The following is a 12026-nucleotide window of genomic DNA, read 5'->3' on the forward strand; positions in this document are numbered from 1 at the left end:
CTTTTAATTTTAATGATAAAAATGTGATTCTAACATCCTAAAATGGACTTACTGAGTTACTGAGTATGAACAATAAAAATTTAAAGCTTTTAATTGATAGTACTAAATTATTTTACAGGAAGTTTATCTAATTGTGCAAAGGTAGTATTTGAAAATAATTATTTTTGGTGCATTTAAAAATTTGGGGAATTCCTTGTTGGTCCAGTGGTTGGGACTCTGCTCTTTCACTGCCAAGGGCACGGGTTCAGTCCCTGGCCAGAGAGCTAGATCCTGCAAGCCAGGCAGTGCGGGGGGAAACAAAAAAACCTTCATGCTATAATTATCTGTCTCTCTGTTTAGTTCTTTCGATTTTTGCTTTACATGTTTTGCAGACTATCATTAAGTGTTACAGATTTAGAATTGTTATGTCCATCTAGTGGACTGAAACATTTATCATTATGAAATGTCTCTCTTTATCTCCAAAAATCTCTCTTCATGTAAAGACTACTTTGTCGTACTTGTGTAGCTCCACCAGCTCCCTTTTGGTTAGTGTTTGCTTATTGTATCTTTTCCCATCCTTTCACTCTCTATCTTTCTGTGTCCTTCTATTTTAAATGTCTCTCTTATAAACAGCATGTAAAAAAGATAGAGACAGAGAGAAAAAAGAAAGGGAGAAGATATAAAGAAAGAAATAGAAAAGAAAAGAAGGTAAGAAGAAGAGTGTCAAGTAATTAATATGAGCTGTAACTTAAAGGCTTTCCATTGTTAAGGCTCTGCCTCCAGAGACTATTTAAAAAAAAATTTTTTTTAATATTTATTTATTTATTTTGGCTGCGTTGGATCTTTGTTGCTGCACGTGGACTTTCTCTAGTTGCGGCGAGCAGTCGCTACTCTTCGTTGCAGCGCACGGGCTTCTCATTGCGGTGGCTTCTCTTGTTGCGGAGCACAGGCTCTAGGTGCATGGGCTTCAGTAGTTGTGGCATGCGGGCTCAGTAGTTGTGGCGCGCGGGCTTCAGTAGTTGTGGCTCACGGGCTCTAGAGCGCAGGCTCAGTTGTTGTGGCACACAGGCTTAGTTGCTCCGCGGCATGTGGGATCTACCTGGACCAGGGCTCGAACCCGTGTCCCCTGCATTGGCAGGCAGATTCTTAACCACTGTACCGCCAGGGAAGTCCCCAGAGACTATTTTTATTCTTTCTCTGAAGGAGAGGTAAAGACCACCAGGAGCTGAAGGGAAATAGAACAGAGACAAATGGCTGAAGGAGAAGGGGAAGTTAAAATATCCATTACGTAGGTGTTGATTTCTGTAACCGTACTCTAATGTGAATCTTTACACGTCTTTTGCTGTCTTACAATTTTAGTTTAATGATGAGAAGAAATTGATGAACTTTCATCAGAATCTTCAGGATATCACAGAAGATCAACTCAGTTTGGCCTCAATCCACTATATGCGATCTCACTACCAAGAAGCTATTGATATTTATAAGCGAATACTGCTAGATAACAGGTCTGTGTCCATTTATGTCTCCTTGAAATCTCATTTTGTTACTTTCTTCTGTACCTAGTTTGGCTGAGGACCTAGTGTCCTTTGGATCTAATATCACCATGTGTTCAAATCTATTTAGCTAATAATCTGGTGAGATTAAGAACTCCTTATTGTCTAGATCAGGGTTTCTCCACCTTTATTTCATTATTGACCTACCAAGGAGGCTTTTTAGATTTTTCTCCCGTTAATTGCCCTCCCATGAAGTTTCAGTACCATAGATATATTGTATATCTGTTTATGTACTGCATGTATATCTATGCTTTATATATAAAATGAGTATGATTTTCCACCTCTCCATAAGAACCAATTTTTGCCCCTTTGTGGGTGATATCACACCTGTTGGAAATGCATGGTCTAGGTGTATCAATTTCAGTGTTTTGGTTACACTGTAGGTAACTTGCTGACAAAATTGGAAACAAATCATTCTGAAGAATTAATGTTCCAACTTTATCACTGACCACTTGGCTTCTCTCCTGCATCCCCAAAATATCTCATACACTTCCCTTCTCCCTTCCTTTGCTTTACTGTCACAATCTCCCACCCATTCCCATTCTCAGTCGTCAAATCTACTTGCCTTGCCTGCTTATTTGAGTTTATACTCGATTACTGATTATGTAAGTTTTTTTAAACATGAATAGGTAGTAGTTGAACTTTTCCCTTTCTCCTCTAGTTGTCATCTTTTACTCTGCTTATGTCAAAACACTTAAATATTATAATACAAAAAGAAAGATGCTACACTGATTATATTCTTCTTTTTTCTTTAAAAGAAGAAATGTCCTCTTTGCCTTGCTGTCCATTTGAGCCATTAAAAAGGTCTGTAGCTTGACAACATTTCTATGAAGTAGACTTAAATTGTTAATCCTTAATTCTTTCATCTAATAGGGAGTACCTTGCCCTCAATGTTTATGTGGCCCTGTGTTACTACAAGCTGGATTACTATGATGTGTCTCAAGAAGTTCTGGCTGTTTATCTTCAGCAAATTCCTGATAGTACCATCGCACTCAATCTTAAGGCCTGTAATCATTTTCGCCTTTACAATGGCAAAGCTGCTGAGGTAGTGATGAAATTTGTTCTTTTTTTTTTTTTTTTAATTTCTATTTTGGCTGTATTGGGTCTTCGTTGCTGTGCGCGGGCTCTCTCTAGTTGCAGCAAGTGGGGGCTACTCTTCGTTGCGGTGCGCAGGCTTCTCATGGCGGTGGCTTCTCTTGTGGAGCACGGGCTCTAGGTGCGCAGGCTTCAATAGTTGTGGCATGCGGGCTCAGTAGTTGTGGCACACGGGCTTAGTTGCTCCACAGCATGTGGGATCTTCCCGGACCAGGGATCAAACACGTTTCCCCCGCATTGGCAGGCGGATTCTTAACCACTGCACCACCAGGGAAGTCCCATAATTGGTTCTTAATTTACTTAATTCCAGTTTGAATTACCCTGTATTTCCCTATAAAGTATGTAAACATACTTTACACCAACAGCAGATTCAACTGCTGGGTAAAACAGTGTTTAGCAGCTGGTGGTTGGAGAACACGTCCTTAACATATGCCCAGATTCACTTTTCATGGTTTATGTCGATAAAGGTGGTCAGTTGTGGCAAAAGAAATGCCTATCAATTAAATTGCTTAATATGCAATGGAGTGGTCTATTTATATATCGATATTATATAAAATACATTCTTGGAATACTCATTTCAACTAGAGTCCCTGGAGTCTGCCTAATTGGCTAGTTCCCAGCATCAGCAGTTTAATAGTAAACTGGATTTGCAATTTGATCTCATTAGAGTTTTGTTTAGAATAAATGAAAGAAGAGAAGTGTATTCTTGCCTTTCTACCTTGAGTCAGTCTTGGGGACCTTGCCAATTTTAGTATAAGGTCCAACCTATTACATGTTTACATTTTGTCCGCACATGTTCTTTCCAGAGTCTGGTATGGGTGGCATGGCTAACCAATCTGCTGTAGGTCTGGCGGTGTCCATGTCAGGATACCAGACTGCACTAAAGGCATGCTTTTGCATTTGAAATTGTGTCCATGTAGATTGCATGTTGATTTGGTAAAGTTCTCCAGCAGTAGATGACTATGTCAAAGGTACCTGAAGAAGCTTTTTTTTTTTTTTGGTAGCGAGAGGATATAGTTTGTGTTTACCTATGTTAATTTTATTAAACCATTTAAAAGCAGACATTCCTCTAGTAATTTTTATAATGGGCTCTATATTGTATAGTTCATTCTCTCCCCAGACACCAAAGCATTCTGATCTTCTATAGTAAACATGAAATAATCTGTAATGATTCACTCAATTCTTTTTTTTTTTTTGCGGTACGCGGGCCTCTCACTGTTGTGGCCTCTCCCGTTGCGGAGCACAGGCTCCGGACGCGCAGGCTCAGTGGCCATGGCTCACGGGCCTAGCCGCTCCGCGGCATGTGGGATCCTCCCGGACCGGGGCACGAACCCGTGTCCCCTGCATTGGCAGGTGGACTCTCAACCACTGCGCCACCAGGGAAGCCCTCACTCAATTCTTAAAGTACTTTGAACAATTTACCCAAGGTTATACAACTAACAAGTGAGAAATTCAGGTCTCAAACCCTGACTCTAAAGCCCAGAGACTTAACCACTAAAATTTACTGCAAACTTAGGTGTACATTCCTCTTGCTCTTAATTTATATATATACATAATAATATAGCTACCAAGTAATAAGCATGATTATTTAAATGTAATCAAATAATATGGTTATTATATCTTACCAACAAGTAATTGGTAATAATATGGCTATTATATATGATTTTATATCTATGTATAAAATCATACTTATTATTTGGTAGTTGCCTAATTTTCTTTTTTTTTCTCTGAAGAGGTTTTATTACGCACTGAGGGGAGGGAGCTCCATCCTTCTTGGCTGCTGCTTTCCTCCTGGCTGCCAGGACATTACTCAGCTCCTGTCTCTTCCTTTTGGCATGGAAGTGTGTCCCCACCCTTTTCTTGATGAACTTGAGGGCCCACGTGTCCTTGGAGACCTTGAGCAGCTCCGTGGCCCGCCGTTCTTAAGGGGCAAAGCTGCATACCTCTTGGATCACGTCTCACACACACTTGGTATACTTGGTGAGGCGCCCGTGGCGGTGGCTAGGCCTCGGCTTGCTCATGTTATTAGTCACCTTGTGGCCTTTGTTGAGGCCAATGGCCATGGGCCAGCACAGAGCCATGGCCCTGAGCTGCACTGGGGCCCTGAGGGTCCAGATGGTGGCGGATCCTACCTGAGCAAGGCCTCATTAACCTGCTTTAATTATCTTTAATCTAGACAAGCTCATTGAGGGTTGAGACTGTCCTTTGGCATTTGTATCCCAGGACCTGGCACAATGCACACACAAAGTTGCTGCCAACTAAGTAATGGTTGAATGAGAAATTTAAAATATGACTAACAAATTAAGGGTGAATCACATTAGAAGAAGGAAGAGGTTCAAAAGAAGTCAATAAAGATGCAGATTGAGAAAAAGCCATTGGATTTCCTAACTGGGGTTTCCTACTCTGACTAGGGTATCATTATTATTGGGTGTTGAAGCTAGGTGGCAAGGAGATAAAGAGTGAATGAGTAATCACTTGGGTTGAGAATTGTCCTGAAGGATATGGCAGAGGGATGACAAGTAGATGATGAAGAAGTAGAAGCAGTGAATATAGGATGCTGGTAAAAGGAAGAAGAACTGGTTTCAGAGGATAAAGAAATTTTATCCTCTCAAACTGGGAGGGCTCCGGTAGTGATTAAGAGCAGGAGCTTTGAAATCAGATAGACCGTATTCCAATCCTAGCTTACCAGCTATGTGGCTTTCAGTGCACTACTTAACCTCCTTAAGCATTATCTGCAAAATATGCAAGCTAATAGTACTGCATTATTGTAGGTTTCTGTGATGTCTGCAAAGTCCTTACCTTCATATACATTGTAAACTCTCAGCGAACTGAGCAATTATCAAAGATTTCATAGGCTGGAACACAGTCACATTTATAGGCTTCTAAACACCTATTGTTTTGCCTTTTTCAAATCCAGCTTATCTGTAATTACATTTAAAAGGTTTGATTTCTCAATTAAAGACAAAGATTGATGAATTAGATTGCAAAGACAAAACCCTAATATAGGACACAGAAAATTTGAACGTAAAATCACGTATTGATGTTTCATGAGGAATATTTCTTACATGATTTCTATCAAGTTGTCGTGCTTTTAGAAAGGTCATTTTCACTCTAACATATTATAAGATGACCTACATCTTCTATTTATAATTTTATGTTTTAACAGCTTTATTGAGATATATGTAACATACCATACAGTTCACCCTTTTAAAGTATACAATTCGGTGGTTTTTAGTATATTCACCACTATGTGCAATCTTCATCATGGACAATTTTATTTATTTATTTTTAAGCACTTCTTTTTTTTTTTCCCCTCTATTTTTGGCTGTGCCATGAGGCTTGCGGGATCTTAGTTCCCTGATGGGGGATCGAACCCTCGGCCTCGACAGTGAAATCACGGAGTCCTATCCACTGGACCACCAGGGAATTCCCACCACAGTCAATTTTAGAACATTTCCATTACCTCAAAAAGAAACTCCATACCCTATAGCTATCAACCCCCATTCACCAAGCCCTAAGCAACTACTTAATCTACTTTCTGTCTCTATGGATTTGCCTGTTTGGGATATTTCCTGTAAAAGGAATCATATACTATGTGATCTTTTATGACTGGCTTCTTTTACTTTACCGTAATGTTTATAAAGTTCATCATGTTATAGCATGTTTTAGTACTTCATTCATTTTTATGACCAAATAATATTCCATTGTGTGGATATACCACATTTTATTTTTCCAGTTGTCAGGGGATGGTTATTTGGATTGTTTCCACCTTCTTCCTATCATGAATAATGCTGCTGTAAACATTTGTATACATGTTTTTGGACATGTTTTGAACATGTTTTCATTTCTCTTGGGTATATACCTAGGAGTGGAATTGTTGGGTCATACTGTTTTCCAGAGCGGCTGCACCAGTTTACATTTCCACTAGCAATGTATAAGAGTTTCAATTTTTCTACATCCTTGCCAACAGTTGTTGTTATCTGACTTTTTTTTCTTATCTGACTTTTTTATTCTAGCTATACCAGTGGATGTGAAGTGGAAGCTCATTGTAATTTTGATTTGTATTTCCCTGATAACTAATGAAGTTGAACATCTTTTCATGTGCAGTGAGTGCTGCTTTAAATTTTGCGCCCTAGGTAGCTCACTTGCCTCACCTTTATTCCTGGCTGGCCCTGCCTGAGATCAAAGCTATCATAATACTAAAAGATTTTGTTTTTTCACTCAAGTGTGCAGTGAAGTTTTCCAGGGACAACATGATTTCAAAATAGATTGATTGCAGATACAGATATGTCAATCCAGCTGTCATCTGTTAAGCCAGACATTAAAGAGATTTGCAAAAATATAAAACAGCACTCTTCTCACTAAATTTTTGTTTTGGTAAATACAGTTTTTTTAATGAAAAATATGTTATTTGTGTTAATGTGTAGTGGGTTTATTACTACTTTTGATTAATTGATTACTTAAAATTTCTGTTTTAATTTCTAATACAATAAATATGAATGGCTATAACCCACATAAACAAAAACTCTTTGGGATCCTTAATAATTTTTAAGATTTAAAAAAGATCTTGAGATCCAAAAGCTTGAAAACTGCTGAACTAGCCTAATATTACCCAAGGCAGGGGTCCCCAAGCCCCAGGCCACAGTCCGGTATTGGTCCGCTGCCTGCTAGGAACCGGGCCGCACAGCAGGACGTGAGTGGAAGGCAAGCGAGCGAAGCTTCATCTGCGCTCCCCATTGCTCCCATTACTGCCTGAACCATCCCCCTGCCCCCCATCTGTGGAAAAATTGTCTTCCACGAAACTGGTCCCCAGTGCCAAAAAGGTTGGGGACCCCTGACCCAAGGCTTTGGAATTACTGCTGTGGACAAGAGAGGAGATTAGTAAATGGATTGCTGAATAAGTGTGTATTCCTATGTGACATCAGGTAGAAAAAGTTTGTAGTGCTTAGTGAGAATAATCAAGGATTTAATTATTTTATCCGGAAAAACTTAGGTACCCACTGATGGAAGTAGAAAAAGGAGGTGAGGAGGTTTAATCAAAATTATAGAGTGGCGGGGCTTCCCTGGTGGCGCAGTGGTTGAGAGTCCGCCGGCCGATGCAGGGGACGCGGGTTCGTGCCCCGGTCCGGGAAGGTCCCACATGCCGAGGAGCGGCTGGACCCGTGAGCCATGGCCGCTGAGCCTGTGCGTCCGGAGCCTGTGCTCCGCAGCGGGGGAGGCCACAACAGTGAGAGGCCCGCGTGCTGGGAAAAAAAAAAAAAATTATAGAGTGGCAAGATGGGAATAGCAGAAAGCTGAGGAAGGGGATAAGTGAGTCTAGGACATTAGTGAAGACGCTGTGGAAATGGCTGACCATTTCTTCTAAGGGAAGTTAAGGGTGCACGACAATACAGAAGAGATCTGATAGGTCTAATAAATAATAACATAGAGGGGAGAATTTATGTTAATTGCATCATGTAAATTAAGGCCAATTCAGCAGGAAGGAGATAGTATGAAAATTCAAGACATAGGTGGAATGGTCAGCTATAAGAATCAACCTTAGTTGTTAAAAGTTTGTCACCTGAAAGAAAAGACTAACTCTGTGAGTCTACAAACTTGGGTTCACCAGTTTCAGACTTGCTACTTAGTGTAAGGTTCAGTCACTTAATGTTTATAAGCCTCAATGTTCTCATCTGTAAAATGAGGATAATAGTAATTACATTGATCATTTCTTAGAGTCCTGCAGAACAAGTGGAACAGCATGTTAAATTCTTTGTCAACTATAAAATGTTGTAACATTTTATATGTGATATAAGAACTATACAGTTCTCATTTTCATAAGGCTTTCCTTTTTTAATTTCAGGCAGAACTCAAAAGCTTGATGGACAACGCTTCTTCTTCCTTTGAATTTGCTAAAGAGCTCATCAGGCACAATCTGGTGAATAATAGTTTGCAGTCTTGACTGACTTGAGGCCTACCCTATTTTGGTACATCACAGTGGTTAGAAAGATGAATGAAGGGAGTTATCTCAACAAGTTATTTCTCTACTTTAAGTAAACTCTTTCTTGCTGTGGAGGAGAGAGAATGAGTTTAAGGTATCAGGTTCTTTCCTCAAGCAAATCCTTATTGGGAGGGCAGTAATACATAGCATTTAGAAAGAAGTGTAAGGCAGTGAGATCCACGTGTTCATTTTGTTGGCAAAGACAAAGGAACATATCCCTTTGGGTTATAATAAATGGGAAGGATATTCTGATGGAAGTAAAACTTGAGCTGGTCTTTGGAAGATGGCTGGGATTTATAGGGTTCATTTGTGGCAGGGACATGGATGAATGAATGAAGAAGACATATGTGATAGGTTGTGAGCAGTTTGAATTTACTAGAACAGAAAGTGTACTGGGGCACAGTGAAAAATTAAAGTTTTACTTAGTGAAAAAGTAAAAAGGGGGTTAGGTTTAGGACTGGATTATGATGGCCATTGCTAAAAAAAAAAACATTCAGATGCAGTTTCAAGTTTGATTCCATTGACTATGCAGTAGAGTGGGTGCAAAGCAGCTGCATTCAACTCAGACACCCGGGACATTGAGAAAATTATTTAATATTGTTGAGTTTCAGATTCCTCATCTGAAAATGGCAATAATAATGACTACTACTTTTCCTTCTGATTTCTCTGTACCTTCTTTGGCACCAAGTCTCTGAGTATGAATGCTGAAAACTATAGTTGTTTTAGACTTCTCTTCCCCTTTATCTCTGATAGCTACTCAGTCACTTAATCCTATTAATTCTTTGTTGGTATTGTCTTATATTCATTCCATTCCTCCTCTAATTCAGACCTCCATCACAGATAGCATTTTCTGTGGTTATTTTTTATTATAAGCTTCTGCCTCTAATCTTTTCACTTCTAGTCTAGTTTACAAATTAAAGACAGATTAATTTTTGTGGAAAATGATGTGTTAGAGGTAGTAGTCTGGAAATTAAACTTGGAAAGAGATTAAGACCAGAGAACAGGTTTAAGAGTTTTCTTAAGAGTAGTGATAGTTGAAGAAAGGGTTAAAAACAGAGAAAAACATGGCTCCAGGAGAGCATTTGTATTTAAGTGGCTGGAAGAAGGAAGATAAGAAAATATCTCAAGAAAGGGCAGGCGAGAAAAAGCACCTAGATAATGTACAGTTGACCCTTCTACAACACGGGTTTGAACTGCATGAGTCCACTTATACACAGAATTTTTTCAGTCGTAAATACTGCACGGTCTGAGGTTGGTTGAATCCTCGGATGTGGAGGAACCGTGGATGTGGGTGGCTGACTATAAATCATACTCGGATTCTCAAGTGTGTGGATGGTCAGTGCCTGTAAACCACCCACTCCACCATTGTCAAGGGTCAACAGTAATGTCATTTTAAAATTTTTTTCTGATTTTTATACAATTTTTAAAGGTTACACTCCATTTACAGTTATTACAAAATGTTGGCTATGTTCTCTGCATTGTACAAATACATCTTTGTATCCTATCTTACACCCAGTAGTTTATACCTCCCATTCTCCCACCCCTATATTTCCCCACCCTCCACTGGTAACCACTAGTTTGTTCTCAATATCTGTGAGTCTGCTTCTTTTTTGTTATATTCACTAGTGTGCTGCATTTTTTAGATTCCACATATAGGTGTTATCATACAGTATTTGTCTTTCTTTGTCTGACTTATTTCACTTAGCGTAATGCCCTCCAAGTCCATCCATGTTGCTGCAAATGGCAAAGTTTCGTTCTTTTTTATGGCTGAGTAATATTCCATTGTATATATAGACCACATCTTCTTTGCCCATTCATCTGTTGATGGACACTTAGATTGCTTCTAACTGTAATGTCATTACAGGTACACATTTTAATCACCTGGGAGATTTTTTAAAATAATGATGGGTGAGATTTTTACTGAATGGTTGGCTAGGGTTCGGCCATGAGTACTTTTCTTAAAAGTTTCCCAAGTGGACATAATATACAGCCAGAATAAAGAACTGTTATATGTATGTATAACTGGGAGATGCATATTAGCTAGCAATAGGAATTATTCTTGGAGGGTGGGATTAAAGAGAAAAGTGAAAAAATGGAAATTTTCCTTTTTCCTGTTGTTAATAGTATATGTAAGTTTTTTCCAATGAATACAGATTACCTTAATGTCTAAAACAAAACCTGAAAAATATTAAGCAATATAAATTGTTGTTATTAACATCTACTTTTGGAGTCAGATCTGAGGTCAAAATCAAGTTATACCATGTACTAGCTTTGTAACATTGGGTAAGTCACAAAACATTGATGAGTCTCCATGTTCTCATATGTAGAATAGGGGAAATTACAGTACCTACCTTATTCCCTTGTGAAGATGAAATGAGGTAATGTGTATAAGGTACCTCAAGCAGTATGCAGCATATAGTAAGCATATAGTAGACAGTGCTATTGTTGTCATGCTATTCCATCAGTGTCAAAACTACAGGTATGTCATGGAGCAAGAGGACAGAATAGTCCATTGAATTTGGCCAAAGGGGTTAATTTGTGACTTGTAGAGTGAGTTTACTAGTGTGCAGAGAGCAGAAGCAAGTTTTCTGGGAACTTAAGGAGTGAGAGGATGAGAAGAAAGTTGAAGCAGGGAACTACATACTTTTAAAGTGTGGCATTGAAAGAAAGGAGAAAAATAAGGTGCTATCCAGAGGGAACAGTGGCACCAAGTGGAAGATTTTTCAAGAGAGCAGAAACCTTTGTGCATGTTTGAAGTTGAGAAATGGGACCGGGATTAATGAAATAGAATGATTGATTAATGCAGAAACAAGATCTAGATGGAGTCAGAAGTTTTGACATCAAAGAAGATAGATGTAGGAATTAATCTTGGCAGGAGAAGGGAGTATCTCAGACAAGGAGGAAGCAAATAAGGTGACCATATGGATATTTTGATGTAGAACAAAGAGATTAGGTAGTTTATGCCTGATTGCCTTGATTTCTGTATATTTATTTGTGAAATAACTGTGTGCCAGATACTGTGCTAGGCTCTGAGTACAGAACAGTATGCAAAACTGTCCTTCATGAATGGTGCTTTTGTTTTAGCTATTCTCTGTAGCCTTTATTATCATACGACAGCATACTTAAGTTTGCTCTTTGAGGGTCTCTCCCCACCTGAGTATAGCCTATATAGTGACAGGGGCGTGACTTGTTCCTGATGTAGCCCTGCTATTACAATACCAAGCATATAGTAAGTGCTAATGAATATTTACTGAAAAACTAAATGAAATATTACCTACTATGAGCCACACATTTAGCCCACTTTAACTCATTTAATCCTCATAACCCTGAAAGGTAGACATTACTAATGCCATTTAGAGGTGAGGCAACGGTCTCAGAAAGAGTATATAAATTCCTTCATGGAGTTTTTGATAGAGAAT

The 12026-nt window shown here is 39.0% G+C and overlaps 1 protein-coding gene and 1 pseudogene across 1 annotated transcript in view; one reads left to right on the plus strand and one right to left on the minus strand.

The window, feature by feature from the left end:
• The window catches only part of IFT56 (intraflagellar transport 56), a 36399-nt gene that overhangs the window by 7540 nt on the left and 16833 nt on the right, over positions 1 to 12026 (plus strand). Inside the window, exons 6-8 of the mRNA XM_060020970.1 lie at positions 1339 to 1484; positions 2406 to 2577; positions 8470 to 8544. Of these exons, the coding sequence (XP_059876953.1) occupies positions 1339 to 1484; positions 2406 to 2577; positions 8470 to 8544 (393 nt within the window). The remainder of the gene's footprint in view (positions 1 to 1338; positions 1485 to 2405; positions 2578 to 8469; positions 8545 to 12026) is intronic.
• LOC132431360 (large ribosomal subunit protein eL36 pseudogene) lies at positions 2944 to 4708 on the minus strand (annotated as a pseudogene).

Source organism: Delphinus delphis, chromosome 9 (assembly GCF_949987515.2).
Source record: "Delphinus delphis chromosome 9, mDelDel1.2, whole genome shotgun sequence".
NCBI lineage: Eukaryota > Metazoa > Chordata > Mammalia > Artiodactyla > Delphinidae > Delphinus > Delphinus delphis.